At 37.8% G+C, this 24,033-nt stretch overlaps 1 protein-coding gene across 3 annotated transcripts in view; it reads left to right on the forward strand.

Annotated features, from left to right (window-relative positions):
• Positions 1–24,033, forward strand: part of AGMO (alkylglycerol monooxygenase) — a 226,441-nt gene that overhangs the window by 61,951 nt on the left and 140,457 nt on the right. For all 3 annotated transcript variants that reach the window (XM_048304353.1, XM_048304344.1, XM_048304362.1), the window contains exon 4: positions 19,128–19,231. In XM_048304353.1, coding sequence (XP_048160310.1) covers positions 19,128–19,231 — 104 coding nt within the window. The remainder of the gene's footprint in view (positions 1–19,127; positions 19,232–24,033) is intronic.

Here is a 24,033-nt window from a genome sequence, read left to right on the forward strand (position 1 = left end):
ACCTTTATGAACATCTCTGATTCATCTCATCTAGCTAACCTTCAACAATCTTGTAGGAAATAAATGAAAGATTTTTTACTTTAATTTTGATATTCATTGCATTATATTATCTTTTGCATGAAATTAACAGAAAAGAAGATTTCAATTAACGATTGCTAACTAGAGCAAAGCACAACATGGTGAAATTTCATTTTTACTGAAGAATCATTAATACTTTTTGAAAGTGATGAGTGACCATTTAATCTGTCAATTTATAGTATAATATTAAAAATTTGGGGACCTTATATATGCTTTAGTACTTACACTAAATCTGGATAATCCTGCAGAATACTGTTTTTTGGAGTGATTCATGTTTGCAAGATAATACACACTTTTTTCCTTAATCCTGCTGTCCATGGGCAAACATGGTTGGTCAGCTTGTCACCAGTATAGCTTGTTTTTATATATATATGGCTAATCAGTTTAAAAATGCTCTCTACTATTAATAATTTCTTTGTTCCTAAGTTACATCCCCTAACTTCTTTCCTTCGTGGCTCCCTCAGCAGTGCTGAGGACAGACATAGCAAATACATAGCTGATTTTTAAAGAATTTGCCCTATCCCTTTTGCTTGCCCCTTGAAACTTCTCTCTTATGACCTCAACATTTCACTCAGTCAAGTCCTATAAAATTCTCTTTATGGAAGTACTTTTTATGAGAGAGTATAGTATCATTTTCCTTGGTTTTTGGTCATAGTCTTCACAATTGCTGTGGTAGATTTGGTTGCACAGATGTTGCATTTTGAGCTGAAAATTTTTCATGGCAGTTATGTAAGGCTGCCTTAATCACAACAGGCTTCCTCAGCTGTCCCTTGGCTGTGACCTATGACATCTTCACTCCCTTACTTCTAAACCCATTTCCTAATAGAACCCAGCAGATCTTGTCTATGATAAATTTTTACTCTGGGTTGCAGCTGGAGATCTCATCATATGTGCAGTGTGTTCTGGGGCTTATTCATTAATCCAAAATAGTGGCCACAGGCAAATCCCTACATGCACACTTCAAGTTTTAGAGTTCAGTTGTGATGAAAACTGGCCTAGTAAAATCGGCTATGAGTAGGATCCATCTTCACAGCCAGTCACTGGTGCCTGTAACCAGTGTGTGACTGTACTGCAGGGGGATGTCATTAGTTAATACATACAAACATATGCACAGAGGTGCACAGAGTATGGCATGATTATGAATGCAAAATCCTGTGTGCATGCTGCTCAGATTTCTTGATTTTACATTAGTATAATTTTACCTTCAGATAAGCCATCCTGTTAAGAGCTCAAAATTGCAATCTCCTTGTGTGTTGTACATAGCCAACTGTCTCTTCTGTATTTAAGTGATTGTGTATTGATCATCTGGGCTGAAGAAGCATCAAATCCATCTTGACATGCAAAGTGATAGAGTGAATACTTAAGGTGCAGAGGAGCATTTTAGTTCTTTATCAAGGGCATTATTAGTCAGTAAAAGATGGTCGTGAATACAAGGTGGTGCTTTTTGACCGTGGTTTGACTGCCGTAAGCATCACTTGGGATGAATTCTAAACCAGAGCTTCCCATGAGGATGTCGTTGAGGTGTAGGGCAAAGTCACATCTAGGAAAATCAGCAGCAATGTATAAGCTGGAGCTGGTGAGATGCTCCCACAGGCCCTGGAACTGTAGTTTGGCCAGTCCAAAAAATGTGCTTGACACCCAGACATCAAAACATTAGATACCATACTGAAAGGATTAACTTACATAGATCTGGGATAAATGTTTTAGAGGAAATAAAAACCAGAAATTTCAGGACAGAGCAGATATACTTCTCAATAATAATCTTATTAATCTTCTCATGTACAAACAAAGGTTAGTCAGTAGGTTAATTTTTCTCATCAAGATTTCCTCCAGCATTTTGATATATTACAAAAAGTTCTAAAGAAAAGCATTTTTCTAGTACTCTGCCATCAGCAAAATTTTTTCTATCAAAAAATACAAAATTAATGTTGTATGTTTCTGAAAGTGATGAGGAACAATCTTCTGGATATTTATGGCTGGTGATAACATTGATTTATCTGAGAATGTAGTGCAAATGTTTGTCATTTGTGGTTCACTCTTGAAGGTTCAAGGAAGCCCCCACACCTGTAGATTTAGTGGTACATGAGGTCATAAACTGCACACTTCTTGGGTCATGAGGTTGGCAATTTATACATAAGCTCCTAATATCCATAGGACACCAATGGTTTTAGGCCAAGTGAAGTTTCTATGGACTCTATAGAGTCCCATTGTTTCACAGGTTTTATTATCTCTTGTTGCTCAAGTCTAGGACTGCAGCTCAAGAGAAGACAGCCAGTATACAGTATGTACTCACTGCTGAGGCCTCAGCAGCTTTCAGGTTTAAGCCCTGTCTGAAAAGCTGTTTATCTACTCTAGTTTGATAAAACAAGTTATGGTAAGAATACTTAAACTGTCTCCAAACTACTGAAGCAATATAAGGCAAAATACAGAAATACTAAATACAATAATAAATCAGATCACTTCCTGGTTTTGTATTTTTTAATGAAGAACCTAGTTACAGAAAGAATAATTACTCTTGATCATCAAAATGGATTAAAATGAAAGTTTCTAAGTAATTTTAATGAAAAAGACTGCTCAAAAATCTTTAAACTTTTCAAAAAATGCCAATGCTCACAGTAAAACCACTCACAGATTTTTTTTTTTAAACAGATCTTTGTCCCTGGTTAGGTTCCTGAAAATGTGAGGTCTGATTTCATCTTTTAACTTGATTTCTCTACTGAAAGCGAAGAGAGTTGAATTAAATGTGAACAGGAAGCTGTAACCATGCTATTTATTTAGTGTTTTTGAGAATTCTTGAGAAATATGCTTTCTGTGCTTCCAGTTTTGTGCATGCTCATCTATTGATCCAAGAGTCAAGTAGGATATTAATACACTTGAAAATATGATAGAAGAGTCATAGAAAAGACTGTGGTGGCTGGCCTAGAGTATGATGGTTTTATCTTTGCTTCTATGATTTAATTTTTAAGTGTTCTGATGATGTTCAGACTGATGATATATGAGCATTCTGCTCTTCTCTGCTGCATTAAAACAGGGGGGAGTAAGTAGTCTACAATAAACATTTTAATTAAATTATGCAAAGGGAGAGTAGAATCTGTATAACTAAACATCTGTATATACAATACACTGACACAGTATTTAGGCAGATGATCACACAGGGGTTATGGCTATGGTCTTCAAGAGAAACCCTCAACCTATTTATTTCTCAGTATATTTTGCTGCATAGTGAGCTCTTTCAGCTCAATTTCTTGCATTAATGCTTATTTTGTTGTGCTGAATGAATGAGGCTGGCATAAAGTAGTGGAATACATAGCATAAATACTAAGTTGTTTCAGTTGTTCAGCTACTTGTACAAAGGCTATTAATACTGCACATGGTGCAAAATAAAGACAGAAATTTTAAATCTCTGTGATTCTGACTGAACAGAACACTTGAACATTCCACTAATCACATTTCTATGTGAGGAGGTCCAAAGTTAATGAGACCCTTAAGATACAACTACTTCTCTGACTTCCCTTGAAGTGAGATAATGCTGGTATACAGTGAAGGCTTACAATCTCTGAAGTTCTGCCTTACCACAACAGTGGATACATGTATAAACTAGAACAAGAAAATTCTTTGAATTCAGATACCCAAAAACTTCAAAATGTGTCAAAAACGATGTATTGCCTGCCTGCTGTGTCACTCCAGGGAGAGGTGCAAGTCTGAGAAACTTACAGTCACATCTTGATTTTAATAATACCACTCAAGGGTTTTTTTTCTGTGCTACTGGGAAAGTCTCCTTCTTTCCACTGACTTTAGCTGTGCTCACTTCACCTGTCATTCCAATGACAGGCTGGCCTAGTATGTCTAAAGGAAATGTGCTGTGTGCTGTCACTGTAAATGGTAAACAAGCCAGCCAAAACCCCATAGCATGTGTAAATAAAAATATTTGCATGTCTGCAGAACCAGGATCAAGAAAATTTGTGAAGTATGTTGTTAAGCTATTCCTGAAATATGACCTATACTGGGAGCCGCAGTAAATTTCTCCCTCCAGCATTCCTCTGTAATAATTACAAGGAAATGAAGCAGCAATCAATAACTATGAATATCAGTAGCTGTAGGATTTACCACTTTCTATGCACACTTTAATAAAGATATTTGAAGAATAGGTATAGATAGTTTATACATTTTTGTGGTTTCTTCTAAGATGCCTGATAGATATGAACTGGAATTTAGCCGTCCTTCATGTGGCCTCAATGCTCCTGCACCTGGACTGCTTGAAAACCGTAGACTTTAATTGACCAAGGTGATATTTCAAATATTAATACACATAAATGCAGAATGATTTCTAAAGTTTTATAAAGTGTATGATAGACACAGTTTGCTCAATATTATTATATGTGATATCAAATTACAGTGGAGACTGCTATTTTGGAAAACAGGTATAAATAGGTGTTGAGTGGATTGCTCTGGTCATAATACTGCAAGTCTTGTCACTCTGTTAACTTTCTCTCTAGATTATTAGAATCTTTACAGCATCAGAGTGTACCCCACAACTGGAAAACTTTGCTTTGCTAACAGTAGTTTAGATCTGTTGTCACAGAAAAGCCACGCTCGTATTAGTCTGAATTTATCTGAATAAGCTGTAGGTCATGTGAAAATTGCTCTTGAATTATATAGTTTTGAAATAAGTGAATGCAAATTGGGATCTTAGAGATGTTACTTTTTTTCTTGCACCTGTGAAATACTGTTCTGATTTTAAATTTATAGCATCTGAACTGTATCCCATGTTAGATGAAGGAGAGGTTTAGACATGGTTGATGCAGTTGTAAATTAATGTGTCATGCAATCTGTGTGACTACAGCTTAGTCATGCCCATTAGTTTTCCTTCAAAATTTCATCTTTTAATGCAGGAAATATGGTTTGACTTTAGATTTTGTTTGTATTTAGTAGCGCTTAATCTCCTAGATTAAGTTTTTGGGGGTTTGCTTGTTTTTTTTCCTTTCCTTTTTTACGTGGTTTGCTGCATAATTGGTGTTGTAAAAGGCAAAACTTCTTTTGTTACACCTACCAGTTTCTCCTCTGGGTTGGCAGCATTGTAAATTATTAAATAGAACTACAGACAGTGTCATGATAAGTTTTAATGTGACAGTGAAGTGAGAGCATTGATCTTATGTAATTTGAGTCAGAAAAATCTGAACAGGTAAACTATTTGTAACTTCTTACAGCTGAATAGGAACATAAGTAATATTAGTAACAGAAAAAAGGCCATCTGGTCCAGCTTGCCTGAGTTTGTTTGCCTGGTTGATCATAATCTCAACCACCTGCTTTTCCACTGAGCTCTACTTCACCAGCCCTATCTAATTCCAGAAACAAATGTATCTGTCTCTTGTACACCTTTATAAATCTTTCCTTATAACTTTGAATATTCAGACCTTATGTGGTCTCATGGCACAGGAGATCCGCAAAGTCTCAGAAGAGATCAGAGCTGGTAGGTTTTGTATGCTCAATAAATGCACAGAAAGAAGTGCTCCTGATCTAAGGGTTTGTAAGCTACTTTTGTAGGAAGTATGTGGATGGTTAGAAGCCTATTGTAATAGAATTAGATGAACATCTATGGGGTGATATGATTGCCCTAGCCAGTTGCAAAATGCAGATGTTTGTTTTGCTTTTAGATTTGGAAACAGACTATGTACTGATATCCGGCCAAAACATTTATTATTTTATCCAAATTTTTAACAAGACTGTACTTTCTTTCTGGTAATGTTGGTGGGGGAATAAGAAGAGTATTTAGTACTCTTAAACTACAGTTCTTTTTTTGGCGAGTATCAGAGGAAGTAAACAACAGGCCTGTGAAGTAAAGTTTTCTTTCTATAAACTAAAGAACAAATTTACTATTCTGACCGTGTCTTTCAATTCCCACTTGCTTTATCAGACATGCTTCTTCTCTGAGGCAGTGGTTAAATAATTGGGAATGTTATTTAAATGGGATTAAAATTATTTAAACAATCAAATAAAGTTTTGATCTGTTTCTGAAAAATCATGTCAATCTTTATATACATCAAGTTCTTTTAAGTGAATTTACTGTTCTGATGTATTTCAGCAACTATCTCTAAATTAGGTTTGCTTGTGTTTCTACATTCTCACCCCTCCCCCCCCCCCCCCGCCCTTTTTTTATTCTTCTTTTCCCTTGCTTCTCTCTGCCTGGAGGTGAAATAAAGAAGGTTCCTGTGCTATAGCCAGTTGTTCACAGCTTAGATGTTGTGATATTGAAACCTGTCAGTTATACTGATTTGATTAGCTAGGTCCTGATTCCCTAGTGTAATCTCCTAGCAATTTCTCTGGAGTTTTGGCTAAAGACTATTCTTAGCCTGGACTGGCGCAGCTGTGCACTGCTTCCCTCTAGCCACTGTTTTGCTGCCACTGAGTGTCTCTTGGCTGGGAAGTTAAAAAATATTTTATCCATTGCTGGGGCCTTCTATCAAAGACTCTAATGTAGTGGTGAGATGAATATGGAGTAGTCCTTTAACTTAAAAGTTTTGAAAGCTCCCATGCTGGGTGTAGAGATAATGGGTACTGGAGTGCATATAAAATACCCTATGAAATTATACATAAATGCTTACTGTTCAATATGTCTTAACAGACTGTAAAACTTTGTACTTACAAGTATGTTTTCCATAAAAAAATCAACACTTTTAAGATAAAGAGAAGGATTCTCTTGTTTCCCTCTCCTCCCCTGCTAATAGTAGGCGGAGATTGGCCGTGGAGTAATAGGATTTTTTGGTAGACGAGAATTGCGTTTGGCTCAATCTGCCTAAAAAAAGCCAACAGCACACTCTTTTTGGGTCAGTTCTTTTGTCTAGCAATGGATTTTAACCAGAGATCTCAAAGCAGAAAAAAACCCTTCTATTTTTATATTGAAAGTGAAATACACTACCCTTGCCAGATAATAATGACACTGTATAAAGTAGAGGAGCCTATTTTTCTTAGGCAGATCTGTTTCCTATATACAGCTTTAGTGGTTGAGGTAAGTCTGCAGTCTAGTATCCTGCACTTCAGAGCTTTAATGCTGACTTTTGTGTGATTGGAAAGTACAAAGTACAACGTTTGCATCCTGCATTAAGCTTTCAGTCTTAGCTTGTTCTGTAACTTAGAGCAAACAGATAAAGGATAAAAATGAATTCTTTTACAGTGGGATGTGTAAAAATGTTGTAATTAATCAGCTAAAAATATTTTTTTTCCAAACTTGCTATTTTCTGTCCCTGAAATCCTTTCATTTCTGTTAGCTCTGGTACTAATTATCCAGCCACTAGCTATTGGCCTTTAAAGTCAGAAAATGCAACATCATTTAGGAGACATGTGGTTGCCAAACCCAGTGAGCCTGTAGGAGGAGTTCCTTTACAGGTCAAGTGCAATAGCTGCTCTTTGACAAATCAGTCTGAATTAGCATCATAGGAGTCTGTTGGTATTCCTGCTCCCCCACACCTCCAGCTTCATCTGTTAGCTGCTGCCATTGTTTTGCACTCCCAGACCTGCAATCTGTTTCAGTGCTTGCTGGTAGTGCAGGAGCACCTTCCGCTCTCCAACCTTATTACCAGAACTTATGGCACATGTAGAAATGAGGTCTGTACCTGAAACTCTACTGTGTGTGGCTTCACCTGTCTTCAGCTAGTAATCATTTATCAATATTTTGGAGAAAGAGGAAATGTAATATAAAGTTACTCCTCTGACTGGTATTTGGAATTCCAGAGTTAGCACTATTAGCAAGGGGCACCCAAGTAAAATGCTTTCTTCAAGTCTTTCATCCCTTTTGGCTAAATGCAAGCGTGCTGCTCATACCTGTATCCCTGTGGATGGCTCCAATGTTAAGACCTATTTGTGTAGTCCTAATTTAGGCTCTTGTCTGTTCCCTGCTGAAGAGACAGGACAGGGAGTGGTGGGAGACAAAACCTTGAAGATAACATGCTGGTGCTAGAGACATCCTCTAGATAATCCCAGCTGACACACTTAGGGGTGTGCTCTACCAGATAGATCCCAGTTTGGTGGGGTATGGAGGCAAGCTTGTACCTTTCTTTTCACATTTAAATTGAGGGTGCCTGCTTTGACAATTGACTGTGTTCTGCTCTCTTTATCTTATCTGTCTAAATGGCTTCCATGTCGTTCTTGTTAGGATGATAAATGGAAAAGGCTGTTTAAGTTTTAGCATGCTTGATGGTGTCCAGAGCCAATCTGTTGCAGGTGAGATGCAGCCATAGGTAATTACTTAATGGACATAGAGGATCTATGGTCAGCTATATACTCTTAGGAATGGGAGTATAATATAAGTACTGACAACACTGGTCCAAATGTACTTTGTGGAAGTGCAGGTCTCTTCTAGCACACATCACATATGCTATAAATGAACCAGATGGCTGCCAAATACAATGGAACTACCACTGTTTAATAAGCACAGGGCTTTCCTGATATCTCCGTAAATTTCAATAGATTCACTTGCAAATCTAGTCTGCATTTCCACACATCTATCGTTCAGGAACTTGGCTTAATAAGTCGTTTAAAACACTTTGGAAGAGAACCCTAGGGAGTCAATTCCTCTTTTATACCAGAATAAATTGACTTATCAGAGTTAATTCTTACTGTATCTAGTTTGAAAAAATGACCAACCAAATAAATGAATGCAGGAATTCAGCCTAAAAGGTAAAAGTTACATGAAGGGGCTGAGCATATTTCCTTTGAAAAAGTATGTTTATGCTTTTAGGTTGGAAAACTTGAAATCATTCCAGTTCATCCTTTTCTTTCTTTTTTTTCTTTTTTCTTTTTTTACTCTTGTATTTCCCTAGCATTCTTTGAATGTATTGTTCTGAGGGGCAAAAAAGTAAGATTAATGTGTCTGAGTTACTATCAGTTATTGTTTTCTTCCTAATATCCTCCATCTTTATGTTGCTTTAACATATGCACATTCAGAGTTTTGAACATTGTGGGAAAAGGTTTCACTGGTATACATTCTTGCCATTAAAGTGCTTCCCTTCTGAATATTGCCTGCCAAAGTATGTGGTATCCTGCAGAGCAGGAGGATGAGGACATAGATTGCAATGAAGCTGAACAGTTTGCACTTCCTAACAGTGACACCAAACATCAATCTTTTGTAAAGACAGCCCAGAATACAGGAGAACTCTCACCCCCACTCCCTCACACAGAAAAAACAAAAGGAGAATTATCTTCTCTTTTTTTTCCCATTTCATTTCAGCAATTTCCTTCTAAGATCCTCCAAGATGAATATGTTCTCAAATTGCATAAGCTGACATTTCAGTGGCTGAGATTCTTTTGGGGAAGGAAAAAAAAATGAAAGAATTGAAGTAAAAATTCATCTTTAGGTTTTTTGAAGTAACTTTTTTTTCCTTTAAAGATTTTATTTAATTTAGTCTCAGTTATCTTTTTATCATCAGGCTAATGAATACAGTGCTAATTTTGTCACAGTTAATGCATTTCACACATTTATACCACAGTTTGACCTCAGTATTCAGTAACACTAAGTTACAATATACAGGTTGTCAAGTGCTCAGAACTAAAGACTGCCAGTGCTGTTATTGGCCATACTGGGAGAAGCTTGAGTCCAGTCTGCAGCTTGTATGAAGTGGCACCTATAGAAGTCATTTTGAACCAGCTGCTGGGGATCTTCTTTACACAGAAATTTGTTTTAGATTTTATTTTAATATATAAATGTACCTTCACCAACACGATGATTTAGAATTGTGAAATTAATGAGCCATATTCTCCTCTTTGTAGTAAAAAAAGGTGCAGAAAGAGCGAAGTGCTGCAAAAAGTTTCTACGTCAATGAATTTCAGAAGTTAACATACAGTGTGTCAGTCAGGAGGCTGTGAGGTGTAAGGTGGATAAACCTTGCTATAACCAGGAGGAGCCCTCACTAAAGAAAGGGTATTTGAAAAAAATCTGAGGCCAGTATTTGTGGAAAAGGCTTGACAGGGCTTGGGACTGGGTTCAAAAAGAGGATTTTATGCTATGGTTTGGTTATCCTTGAAACTGCCATGGCACCAATTTTTTTTTTTTTTTTTTTAATTTTTTTAACAAATCAGAGCTGTTTTAGCACTTCTACACATAAAGAATCTGTAATGAAATCCTTAACAACTGGAAAACAGGATACCTGAATCAAGCCTTATACACATGTGAAAGAGAAAAGTGAAAGTGCAACAGCTGCCTCCATCTTGGTTCCTGATGGTCTAGAGACTCCTGTCTTTGTTACAGAGATCACCCAGAGCTCAGGGAAACAGCGCTTTGACCAGCTGCAGAGCTGCTCCAGACAACTAGAGCACTTAAACAATTGGCTTCAAGAAGGCGTGAGAAACAGGCTGGTCAGGCAAGTTGTTGTAGCAAAATTTTTTGTGAGAGACCTACTGTGGACTGAAAGACTTGACAAATGTTCCACTATTTTCACAGTTAACATATATACACAGTACTAAAACTTCCTCCCTTCTGTATTTTTCGTCATTTTTTGAATTTTTTCTATTTGTCTTTGTGGAAGTGTCCAAATCCAACAATCACATGCTAAAATTGCTTTGGATCATTTATCTTCTCAGTATCTTTTTGCACAAAGGAATGCACATTCATTTTCTGTTAGAACTATGAATGAAGTCAGAGATTGAGTCACTGTAATTTATTTCTGACTCTTACCTGATAACCTTTATTCCTTTGTGGCTTTCCAGGGTGTATGTGGAAACAGACTGTGCAGTTCCTGGAAATTGTATGAAAAGCTCACAGGCCATGGGTTAACACTGTCCTAATGTAATAACTGAGATTCTTACTCTGGTTTACATGGATATAACAATGCTGCATGAAGTTTGACTCATGCAGCTTAGTCTCCAAGAGAACTGCTCCTACTAGAGAATCTTTGGGTATGCTGTGGCTTTTTCTAGCCTTTGCATTGATGTCCCATGCTTATGAGTTCGCCAGGAAATAACATACAGCACGTATGGGTTGAGAGGACCATTATTTTTGACCTGGCCAGCTTCTGCTTTCCTAACCACATGATATCCTAAATACTTTACAGATTCAGAAGTGTATCTGAGTGTAGTTCACAGTCCCCTGGATTCTTGCTAGAAGGGGATTTGATCTGGCCTGTTGTTTATTCTGGGTAGCATGTGTAATACTTTGGCTTATCTTGATTCTTCCCACGTTTCCCCAGACCATTCTGCATCTTAGTTTTGCAGATCTTATTGTGGATTTTTTTGTGTGGGAGCAGATTTGTGTTTTCAACTGGTATGGCAGCAGATCAAGCAGGAGGTTTTGGCTTGTGCACACATTCTGGAGGCAGGTTTTGTAGAAGGTTGCTCCAGTTTTTGGCTTACAAACCATGGGAGTGTATACCATGTATTACTTGATTACAAGTTAGCCCACTCACTAAATAGTTTGCTGACCACATACAGTAACATAAGAAGAAGGCTGAAAAACAGAGATAATCCTGAGCAAAGCTCAGAAAGAGCACATCTCACATCACGGAAGGATCAGTTGCAGAACACCAAGTGAAATTTCCTAATTTAGCTGCTGGATTGTGATTATATAGGTCACAGGGTGTCTCTGGGTAGCATCATTTTCTGTTTGATACTGGCTTTGAGACATGCTGTGTGATTGCCTATCCTGGCATGTGGGTAGCACAATATGTATTTCATTGCAAAATGACCAAGGAGGACTAGATAATACTGAGGCTGAAAAGATGCGTCTGAGCTGTTCCCCTTCTCCTGACACACCAACTCAATGAGCAATGGCTAATATTTTAAACAGTGGTGAAAATCCTACTTCCTAAAGGCTGAGAACTGGTCTGGGTCAGGTATATGCACAGATAGGTGCTTCTTAAGAAAAATATGCAAAGAAGGTTAAGAAAATTGTTTGAAGGTCTATAGTAAATCAAGTCTAGTTCACTACTTGAACTCAGATCTCCTTACAGCCAGTCTTTTGATTTACAAATGTGATTATCTTGAGAATACAAACTGCTGAAAGTCACTGTAGCCAAGGCCACAATTTAAGAAAAATGTGTCTTCTTAAAAAAAAAAAAAAACAAAAAACCAAACAAAAGTGTACATTTCCCTGTATACATGCTTCTTAGTGTGTGGTATATAACAGAGCTTTCCAGATAAATTCCTTGGATCTAGTCCTGTTCTCATTAAACTCACACAGCTCTATGCTAACACTAACGTAACCGAGGAAAGAATTTTTCCTATAAGAATTATATTTCTAATAAGCAGGAAGCAGAGCCTTTTGGCAAATCACCTATCCTGCAACTCTGCCTGAACAACACTAAAGCAAAAAACATGAAGCAAAATTGGCTCAGAAGAGTCACAAAATAGGGGCTACACCATAACAGACTGAACAGGAGAGTTGCACACAATTCATATCTACTTCTGTTGTGGAGATGATAGCTAATCTGTTAGATTTCTGGTTTTATGCAAGGTTGATCCCGAATAGGTCCCAAAATACAGTTTTTTAGCCAACTTTTATTTTAAAAGTCTGGTAATTGTCCTTTCCGGCAACAAAATTTAAGTGGTACTGTATCTCAGGGGTTGCTTATCCAATGCAAGTGTAGAATCCAGCAGGGAATGACATTCTGTGAAAAAGCTCTGCATGAGAAGGAATTTATTCAAATTCTTAAAAAGCATCAATAGTACACTAAATTGGGAGGAGCTGCTGACTCCCTTGAAGGCAGAGGCCCTGCAGAGAGACCTCGTCAAATTAAAGGTCTGGGCAATCACCAGCTGCAGGAAGTTTAACAAAGATAGGTGCTGGATTCTATACCTGGACCAGAACAACCCTGGATGTATGGACAGACTGGGGAATGAGATGCTGGAGAGCAGTGCTGCAGAAAGAGACTTGGGAGCTCTGGTCAATGGCAAGTTGCACAGGAGTCAGCAGAGCCCTGGCAGCCAGGAGGGCCAAGCGTGTCTTGGGGGGCATCAGGCACAGCATCGCCAGCTGGGCAAGGGAGGGGATTGTCCCCTCTGCTCTGCACTGGGGCAGCCTCACCTCGAGTGCTGGGGGCATTTTTGGGTGCCACAATAAAAAAAGACATTAAACTCTTAGAGAGTGTCCAAAGGAGGGCAACAAAGATGGTTAAGAGCCTTGAGGGGAAGCCGTATGAGCAGTGGCTGAGGTCACTTGGTCTGTTCAGCCTGGAGGAGAGGAGACTGAGGGGAAACCTCATTGCAGTTACAACTTCCTCATGAGGGGAAGTGGAGAAGCAGACACCGGTCTCTTCTTTTTGGTGACCAGTCATGCAACTGCATCAGGTAAGGAAAAGGATATTCACCAGAGGGTGGCCAGGCACTGGCACAGGCTCCCCAGGAAAGTGGTCACAGCACCAATCCTGAGAGAGTTCAAGAAGCATTTCAGCAATACTGTCAGACACATAGAGTGATTCTTGGGGCTGTCCTGTGCCAGGCCAGGAGTTGGACTTGGTAATCCTTGTGGGTCCCTCCCAACTCAGCATATTCTGTGGTTCTATGATTCTATGAACAGATCAATTAGAAGAAGGCAGAAAAGTAGTAATTAATCAAACAGCTGGGGATTTTTTGTGAATCAGAAGAAGTAATAGTTTAGCAGATAAATTATTTAAATGCTATGTATTTTCCTCTCTATTATCTTTGTAGATAGGGTTGGAATGCATAGAAAAGGAGTGACTGACGTTTCTACCTTCCAGGCTATTTTTCTTTCCTCTGTCATCCTGGGGTTCTACTAATTCTGACTGGAGAGATGTAGACCCAGGAGATGATTCCTTTTCGATTGCTTGTAGGTGAACGCAGCACAGAGTACCTGCCTCTGAAGCCCTGTGGGTTACACCTGCTTTAGGAGCCAGATTCCACATTAGGGTCAGCTGGGACCATGCCATCTTGTAAAAGATGGCTAGCATAGCAAAACTGAAGGCTCTGTTTAAATTTAGATAGGTACTGAAGGGAAAATTTCTCCTGTTCTCCTAGCTACAGTCGGTGTTGACTGAAAGAGAGTGGAAGCTCTACATGACTCATCATCTGTATTTTTTTTTTTCTGTATTAAAGATCTGTGTCTTATAAAGCTTGTGTGCATATTTTAATTAAAGGGTCATCTCTAATCTTTTTTATTTACTCAAGGTTCATCAAATCTTTACCATTTCACTGATCCTGGGGATTTCATTAAATGGCTGTTGTCATTGAAATCACTCTTTAAAATGAGTGTTTTTAACAAGGTGTTTTTTTGGCATACATGTTTTCTCCTGTTGTTAATCAAAATGTGTTGGGCTGTGGAAATCACTTAAAATTACAGAAATGAACAACAACAAAAAAATCTCATTTCGACCTATCTGTATTATGTATTCTTCAAGAGGAATCTTATGTGCACAATGACCATTGTCTACTACTACAAAAGAAATACTTCAGAAATAGTGAAATATGGCCCAGGCATTGGATCTGTCTTAGGGATTCATAGAAAGAGACTTGATTAGTAATGAAAAATTAATTTTGAATTAAAAAAATAAGCCTAAGTAAAATCACTGGTTGCCTTACTGATATGATTTTGAAAGTGTGTGAAACATTACATTTTATGAATTAATTAGGAGGAGGAAGGCAGGAAGAAGTACAAAAGAAGGATAATATCAATAATCTTTTTTCATTTTAGAAAATCCAGAAGAGAAGATAAAGTGGGACTGCTGAAAAAAGCCTGGCTCCAGCTTCTTGTTAGCCAGTGCTTCATTGTTGTTACAAGGCTATTAAGTTCCTCCAAAGCCTGTGCTTCTCCAGGCCAGTTCCCTCAGCTTCTCATTTTCTTTCTTCTAATAAGAGAATTCATACATTGAACTAATGCTAAAATGACAAATCCTTGTTTTCTTTTGGAATTAGTTGTAGGATAGGAGTCTCTCAGCTGCTTGGAACCCACTGATTTTAGCACGTGCAGGTCTGATTCTGAGATGACTTCACAGAGGCTTAAAGAGCTAGAATGAAAACTGTTGGAAGCCTGGGTTCAGAGAATTGCAGTCTTTCAGTGACAGGCAGTGATCCTCAAAAGCGCACTGCATTTGACCTGAGGCCTTGGGAAAGGCTTCCCAAATTATGTGATGGCACTGAGATTGTTGCTGTGTAATTAAAAAGAAGTTTGTTATATTACTGGGTGGAATATGTAGAGATATAGAAAATTTAGGTTTCTGGGATATAGTAATATACATGTAACAAGATGGAGGATTTTGGGTGTAGGTTAGTTCTTCTTCTTTCTTCTTCTTCTTCACAAGCCTGGGTGATCTGGTATTGGTTCAAAAAACCCTCAGTGCGGAGGATGAATGATTAGTTATTGGATTATAAGTAAAAATAAATTAGTTGGAATTCCATAACTGGGTAGTTTGGGCTTTAAAAGACCTTGGAAGATAGCACTCGAGGGCCATTTTCACCTTGTTAACTTAGAGGCACATACTGTGCAGCTGTACTATAGATAAGAAATAATAAACACCTGAGTCCAATGAAAAACTTCGCATCTCCTGCATTTCAATCCAAACTCTGAGTAAAAGAACCATGAGACAGAGGCAGAGAAAGAAAGGAACAGAAAATTTAATAGAAAACTGAGGGCCAAATTATAACCTGTCCCTTATTTAGCAATTGCTGTGTAGCACCAATTTTCTTTCCTTCCTCATCTAGCTACATAGCCTCATTTATTCTCTGTTGGGATTACATGCTGATTCTTTAAGTTGGGTGATGGATGAAAATATTAATTGATTCAGTAGGTGATGGTAATAATAATAATAATAAATTCAACAGTAATTGACTCCAGTAGCAAGATGCAGTTGCTCTGTTGTTCCCCAGATGAGAATAGCTCATCAGGTCTCCATCCATTAACAGGAAGTTGGGGAAAGCCAAGGCAGGAGAGGAGGTCCTTGCTGTGCTGTGTTATAACTTGTATAACTTTCCTCACGACTACATGAAAAGGAAATGCTACCTTTATCTTCATTTAGAGGTAGTTCTCCCTAATAGCAGAAGATGCGGAGGTTTTCTGAGACCCAGCTGAGTCTGAGGAGCTTAAAGCTGGTCCTGCTGTGAGCAGGAGGTTGAACTAGAGACCTTCAGTGGTTCTCTCCCACCTGAATTATCCTATGATTCTATGAGGTTCACTCTCCTGAATCAAAAATAGGGGGGTTTGTGCATAAGCATATTGAAGTTACCAATTTTTTAAATTGTATTTAACAATCACATTTGAGTTATGAAATGTCAAAAATTCCATTAGGGCATTGTCTCGGTGGCTTCTCCAATTCCATTGCCTACTTTTTTCCTGTGGCTTCGCAGTAGAATTTGATAATTCTATAAAATGCAGTAATACTTCCTGTTTTCTGCATAGGTTTTTTTTTTTTTTTTTTAAATCTATGTTAGAATTGGCTCAGCCTTGCTCTCTTTATTGGTCATTATGTAATAATACATATGAGAAAGAGTCTTTTATAATTTTATCCTCATTCAAATAATTTTCTCATTTTCTTTCAAGTTATCATCATTAGGAATGAAAAAGTGAAAACACAAGTCTTCTGTAGACACATACAATTTAATTTCTGTTGCGGGCAGTTGGTGAGCAGACAGCTTTATTCCTTGAAGAATGCTTGGTCTGTTTCTTAGATTTGATACATGTCTTTTTGGCATTATGGTTGTAATATTTTTAATGTACTAATGCTTACAGACTGAGTTTTGGGGTGATCTATTTCACACATTCATATTATTCTTCTGCTTCAAATAAAAAGTTATTGGTTATCAGTTTCTTCAGATAAATTTTTAATACAAAATTTTTTTCCGATCGAGTCTGCCTGTTTTTCAAAGGAATTTAACATAGCCTGTGCCACTGGTATCGTCAAGAATAGGATTAAGGAGCAGGGTTTAATTTACTTAGCTGTAACAGAAGTTAGAAATAGCTGTAGCAGTTAAATTACTTGTGGAAAAATTGTTTGTTTATCTCCCAAATATTCCTCTGGTGCATTTTTGAATGATAGATCATTTAAGCTGACTCGCACATCTGAAAGGCTAACATTTTACCAATATTTGGTTACCTTATTCCATACACTTGTTAGTGTAAGAGGCAGTTTAGCTGAAAAATGAATCCTAATAAAATGCCTTTTTAGTAATTCATTTTGAAAACCATTTGACCTTAGCTACAGTGAAAGTACACTGTAAAAATCATCATAGATTCCCTTCCTTGAACTTTTCATAATGCTGAAAAATGACTGAGGGAAAGAAGAAAGATCCGGTTACTGTACCCTGTTTGCACAGCTGTACTTCATTGAGTGGAGGCTTGTGTTACACACAGTTTGTGATAGGAAGTAAATGCTTTTAAAACAACTAAGGAGACAGGTCTTTAACCTCCACCTTTTCAGATGCTTTGTTCACTCATTTAGCTTCTGTCGAGGTCTTGAGAAACATTTGAAATACAAATTATTATTGAATACTGAAGCTCACCTGAATAATTCATTTCCTAGTGTGTTTATTAGGCAGAGATACATTGAGATGCGGTTGTTGTTTTGGTTTTTTTTGAGAGGCATCACTAATTCTCGATACAGTGAACACTTGTCCCTTCAGGAATAAATGCATTTAAAGAAGAAAGGATTCAAAGACTCAGTGTTAAGTGTTTTTTGATAGTTGAAATTACAGATTTATTTCAGCAATTTCAAGTATTTTTAAGGCCTTAGAGGTCACTCAAAAATGATTTTGTGATGTTAATTACCAAATTGTCAAAATTAATTAGAGTTAAAAGTTCCAGTTGCTGGCCTACAGGACTTTTACCTCCTGTTAAAAGACGATCTTGTCCCCTAAATGGTGAAGATACCTTCAGATTCATGAAGAGGATTTTTTTTGCATTACTTTACATTGCAAGTGCATGTTAATCACCAGACCTAAACTATTTAATGTAAACTTGGCTGCAGATAATTACAGGACTTCAGACAGACATTATAAAATGGTTCTCTGAATATGATTCTAGCATCCGCCAAAGGCGCTTCTCTGATGGCTCTGGTGAAACAAATCGGTGGCAACAGGAGTGTGCAGCTGGCAGAGAGCCAGTCAACTTTTAATTTCTGTAATCAGCTGAGGCTTTATGTACACTTCATTACTTGGAATACATGAGACCTCAAATTAAAGATTATGATAAATAGGCATTATTTGGGCTGCAATGCTTTTTCCTTTTTTCCTGTAACGAAGATAATCCTTATAGCTATATATATGATAGCCATGAATATTTCTATTTTAACATCCCACTTCAGACTTTCCAGATACAGTGCAGACAGACTACCCAGATCTGCACTTGAGTGAGAAGATGCCTTGAAATATAATCAGAATTTTGAAGTATTCTTCATTTCAGTGTGTTAGAGGTGTCATGGCTTCGGAGGACATGGCTGACACTGGTTTTGCCCTTATTCCAGCAATTTGTTTTTTGACTGTAACAATAGAACCACTGCTCTCCTTTGGCTGGGTCAAGGGTTCCCAGCAAGCATTGGTTTGTTTTTCTGTTTGTCGCTAGTGGGCAGGCAATGGCTGTGTTTTGTGGTCTGTGGCACGAGTGGGTTGAAGATTCACGCATTCCAGAAGAATTTAAGCATAAAAGCTGACACCAGTTAGGTCATTTGTTTAAATTTGGTGCATAAGATTTTTGGAAATTTTGTGTCCCCTTCTAGTCTTTAAATATACCAAGTGCAATCATGAGAGCATCCTCAGTCTTTGTCCCTCTGAATCCTTTACAGAGTTCCTACTGACTCATGTTACCAGGACTCAGATGAGGCTTTCTGACTGTTTAATTCTCATTTCACACGTGCTTCTACTCTTGCAGCAATGATTTTAGTTCCTGCTACAGCCTCACCTTACTTCAGCATGAAATTTACACTAACTTGTGTGCACTGACAGACATGTAACCCAGCCTACCGAAACTCAGCTTTGAGCATTAGGTTTTATTATTTTATGTTAATGTAAAATAGAAAAGTGTAAATTGGGGGATTAGTTCCTTTTAACTTAAGAAAAAAGGCCTTGGGAAACAGGTGTTGCTTCTCTAGTACAAACCTCATTAGAAATTTTGTGTTTTACAGAGGTTAATATACTTTGGGCTGCACACCAGGTACACCATAGTTCAGAAGATTACAACTTATTCACAGCCTTGAGACAATCTGTACTGCAGAAATACACCTCCTGGGTAAGTTGCACAAGATTTGAGAAACAAATTATTATCAACAAGGTTCAGTAAAAGTGAAAACAGAGCGTTTATTTGCCTTCAAAGAAAACCAATTTTTTTAAAGATGTTTGACGCTGAAGGCACAGAAGATGAAACTGAAGAATCTGAGAATCACAAGTTTTAAAATATATTCACTAATGTTGTACAAAACCCATGAAAATAGCTATAAAATTTAAAGGCTAACTATATAACCCTGTGTTTATATTTTCATAACTTTTTGAGTAGAATGGAGAATTTTCATTTAGTTATTCATACATAAGTACAGAAAAAGAGCAGAGTATAATTCAACTGTTTCAGAATATGTCTGTCTAACTAAAAGGAGCAGGGAGAGAAATCATCATTAAAAATTCCTTTGGAAAATTCACATGTAGTTATTTGTCTCTGCTCAGTCAGGTCATGTCAGTACTGTAGTAGGTAAGGGCAGCATGTAACCTAGTGTTATATCAGATAAAAGTAATGTGAAATGTTGAGCTGTGTACATATTCAGTATTTATATACAGATTTTAAAAAGTATATTTCCAAATGCATTCATAAATGTAACATAATATTTAGGGCTTAGTTCTGTACCCAGGGTAACTGCTGATGTCCTCAGGTGAGCCCTCATGTTCTCTTTTGACTTTTTTCACTCGGATTATAGTTTTTCTGGTTGTGTGTTATTCAAAAAGAAAAACTTCAAAATCTAATTTTCAGAATTAGAGTTCAAAAGGAATATTAAATGTATTTACATATATAAATACATACATATATAATTATATATATTCTCCAACGAGATATAATATGGGTGGTGAAGGAAACCCACAGTCCTCTGGCAATCTCTACATCCAGCCTGTGAGCGAATGACTCAAAGTCAAGAGGGTATGCTCACACATGCAAATCCAGTGTAACTCCATTAACTTCAGCAAAGTGGATTTATGTAACTGAACATGGACTTAGCCTCTAGTTGATAACTGTTTAAAGCACATGGCATTAAATTAGTTAAAGTGCTAGGTTCCAGAGAAATTTTCTTCTGAAAGTCATGAAGCAGTACTATTTCTTAGATATTTTTCTTAATGTCTTCTATATAAATTCTTGTTTATGTATTAAGAAAGTAATCATCTGATGTTAGCAGGATTGCCTAGAATTTAAATTACTGTAATGAGCAATAGCGGAAGGGATGTCTGTGACAACTCTGCTTCCTCTGTAAATACTGCTATGTTAAAGATTTAACCTTTGCCCATTTACCCGTGGGGACCATATGTGCAAATGCTTAACAAAAACAATAATTCAAAAAAGACAAAAAGCCTGTGTGTACATATGGGTGTGTGCATGAGCACTTTGTCTGCTGGCATAATTTTAGGATGATGCCTCAGAGAGCATAAAATATTCAAAAGACCAAGATGTCTGGCTACCTTGGATTCCAAAGACCATCCTCAGGACCACACTGGTATCACTTGGCAAATAATATATGTGTATTTAAAATTCATTTGCTTTGTGCAAAGGGAAATGAATCTAGGAATACATGGTACTTTTGTGTGCCAGGTTTTTTTCACCAAATATTTGGTCTTAGCCAAAACATATCGTTAGTGTAAATACTGTTTTGCCTCCTCCCTGAACCTTTCAGACATACGCCAGTTTTCTTTCTGCAATGCCTTACTGTGCATGATCACAATTCTTGCTAATTCTTACAGAACTGCTATTTTTTTGGACTCAGACTTGTCCAGAACCATGGATGGATCTGCCTTGAAGCTGAAATTCAGTGAAATCCTTAGTTAATCTATGAGAGTGATCTGATGTTGTGGAATGTGTACTGTACTGTTGAATGCAGTTTGACATCCAAGTTTGTGGAGACTGTGAAAAACTTGTGGTGGATGGCGTGGGATTATGGGACTGTTCTGCTGCCAGCTCTGTTGTGTTCTAAGTTAAACATTGTAAGATAAATAAATCAGCATGTTAATCTATGATTGAAAAGATATGAAATGAAAGAGAATAGAAAAACATGCTTGACAATCAGTGGTGTGAGATGTACTCCTGATTTTGGAACCAAATGTATAGTGCTTCATGTTGTTTGCATACACAGCTTTTCTGTTTCTCCACTGGGGGGGCCATAGAGAAGCAAATCTGCTGTGAAGGCTAAGAGATAGTGTTGAGGCCCATTTGGTGGGAAAAAGATGTCAAAGAAAAAAGTATATTACTTTTTAAGAAGAAAACAGCAAGCTAATGCAAGATAATGCTATATAAATGAATATAAAAGTGATGAAACAGTCCAAGGGCAGTTGTGAGAGATTTGCACATACACTTTGAAAAGCTATGATTTAATGCTTTGAGTATCATTCTCAGCTTTCCTCTAAGGGTAAGATTTAATTGCAATTATTAGATCCATAATAATTTGATAGCTTTAGACTGTACATTTAGATAAAGGGTTGAACTATGCCTTGTTATGAAAGCAGTGGAAGTGTCTACATATAAGTCTGGAAAGGGAATAGGTAACACAGTTTTCAGCACAGTCAGCCGCTTCTTGTCTACTGAGGAGCCTGCCAGGTCTGGGATCTGTAAAAAATGTGTTGGCTTTTTTGGTTGGTTTTTTTTTGTTTTGTTTTGTTTTTTTATCCTTGCCTTTAACTCCTGCAGAGTCCTCACACGAGTTCATGCCCACACGAACTTGCTGTCGGCAGCTGTCCTGCAGCCCCCCACGTCCCGCAGACCCTCCGCAGCCACATCGGCAGGTGGCCCCAGAGACCCAGCACGGAAACTCAGTGCTCCTGCAAAAGCTCAGGAGTTTCAATGCGCTCCCTTTGTGTAGTGGAAGTGTTTATCAGCTTTTACTTAAAAATGGGAGGGAGAAAGGTAGAAATGCCCACATGTGAGAGTGGGTATTTCCAAAGGGGCAATGCCTTTGGCGTGAGGGCAAACAGCTGTAGTGCTGCAGCCCCAGATGCAAATGCCTCTCCTGCCCCTCTCTGGGTGCTTTTCCCATCAGCTATTGTAGCACTTTCTCAATCTCTGCTGCTGAGTCCACACTTGAGAAAAGATCTGGCAGCCTGATAAAAGTTTTCCTGCAGTTTTGACCAGAAATTCCATTCTGGAGCCAGGAAAGCTTCTCCTCTACAAATTTGTGAAAGCTGGTACATTGCCATGAAATCTTTTGGTTTGGTGAATTGGCATTACCAGTGAAAAACTATTTAATGATTTTTTTTTCCTGAGATTGATCTTCTTGTTTCAGTGGAGCCACAAATAGGAAAAGTCAGATCATGGTATGGGAGAAGTTTTCATTTCTCCCTATGAGTTCCACTTCTGTAAATGATCTTTAAAATCCTTTCTGTGTGAAATAAAGCTTACATTGCAAGAAAATACGAGGCAGTTAGCAAAGCATTCTCCTTTGACAATCTCAAATTGACCTGTAGATTTATATAAAATTTCCTTCATCCCGCCACTTAGCAGGGAAATCCTAGTACTCTTGTGAAAAGTAAGTTAGGAAATAAATATGAAGATGATCCTTCTTTCCCCTTTGAGTCATCTGTAAATACCACCAAATTGCCTCTGATACTTTTACGGAAAAAGCATATAATTTTTTAACCCTGCTTTCAATCCTGTAACCACTTCCATGAATAATCTGAAAACCATCTGGTTTGGTTTTTTTGTTTTTTTTTTTTTTAATCAATTTCCTCTCCATTCCTTTTTTAAAAAAATCCTGCTGTTATCATGCCATTAGACAGAAACTCAGTACCCTTCTACTAACTTTTAATTCCTTTACTTCTTGGAAAGCAACTTCTGAGACAGAAACAGAAACACCCCACATGTAATTTGTGGGGCAGCTGTGATCCATGAAGCCTTAGAGTGTAGATTTTGAAATCCCAGCTGTCCCAGTCCTGCCAGGTGATACTGCAACGGCTTCAGGGTTTTGTCCTAGTGTTTCAGACATTGTCTGGTGTTGAAGCCAGCAGATGAAGCTGATATTGCAGGGTCCTGGTCCTCCATTGGTTTGTCACAGTGAGGTATGTCTGTGGTGACTTTCTTGAGAGTATTAGTCACATCACTGGGGTGGAGGTGCAGTTGTTTCACAGCCCGTGTGGCTTCTAAGCAATTGGGCAGGTCTTTAGACTAAAACTGAGAGAATACCAGTTTTAAATGCTATGTTCAGACCCTCACTAGAGAATTCCTGGTCCAGGAGGCTTGTCATGGCTATCAGACTGCTTTCTTGGATGTTCAAAGATTTGATTTTTGTGAAAAGGACAATAGTAATTTGGAAATGGATTTTGCTAATTTTCCTGTTCTTCACAGGGAGCTGTTGCCTGCCACACAGATATTCCCTGAGTGCTAAAGAGATTTAAACTTTTGAAGACACCTCTGCTAATGTTTGGTTTAAGAAAAATCTCTGCATTTCAGAGAAGTATTAACTTTTCAATGCAGGTGATATAACAAAATCGCAGGTAAAAGGGAAAAGAAAAAGATAAGCCATTTTCTGAAGAAAGCAGACTGACTGTTAACATATGAAGTTCTTGGAAGTTTTATTCTATTGCTCAGACAGTTGAGCAATTAACTGTGAAATTCCTAGGACTTTATTCTGTATCTAAGATACTAGGGTTTCCCAAGCAAGCAGTTTTCTGGTACTGTTTTCACGCTAGCATGTTTTTAGGACTCAGCAATATATTGGGACTTTATGGGAGATGCCATGAGAAAGTTAGGGTGAGAATTACAATTAACTTGGAAAGCTAAGTAAGCTGTCTTACCCTCATGGTACTTACATAGGGAGTTTGGATGGAAAAGCTATAGTGTTATAAATTCAC

Source organism: Corvus hawaiiensis, chromosome 1 (assembly GCF_020740725.1).
Source record: "Corvus hawaiiensis isolate bCorHaw1 chromosome 1, bCorHaw1.pri.cur, whole genome shotgun sequence".
NCBI classification, from domain to species: Eukaryota; Metazoa; Chordata; class Aves; order Passeriformes; family Corvidae; genus Corvus; species Corvus hawaiiensis.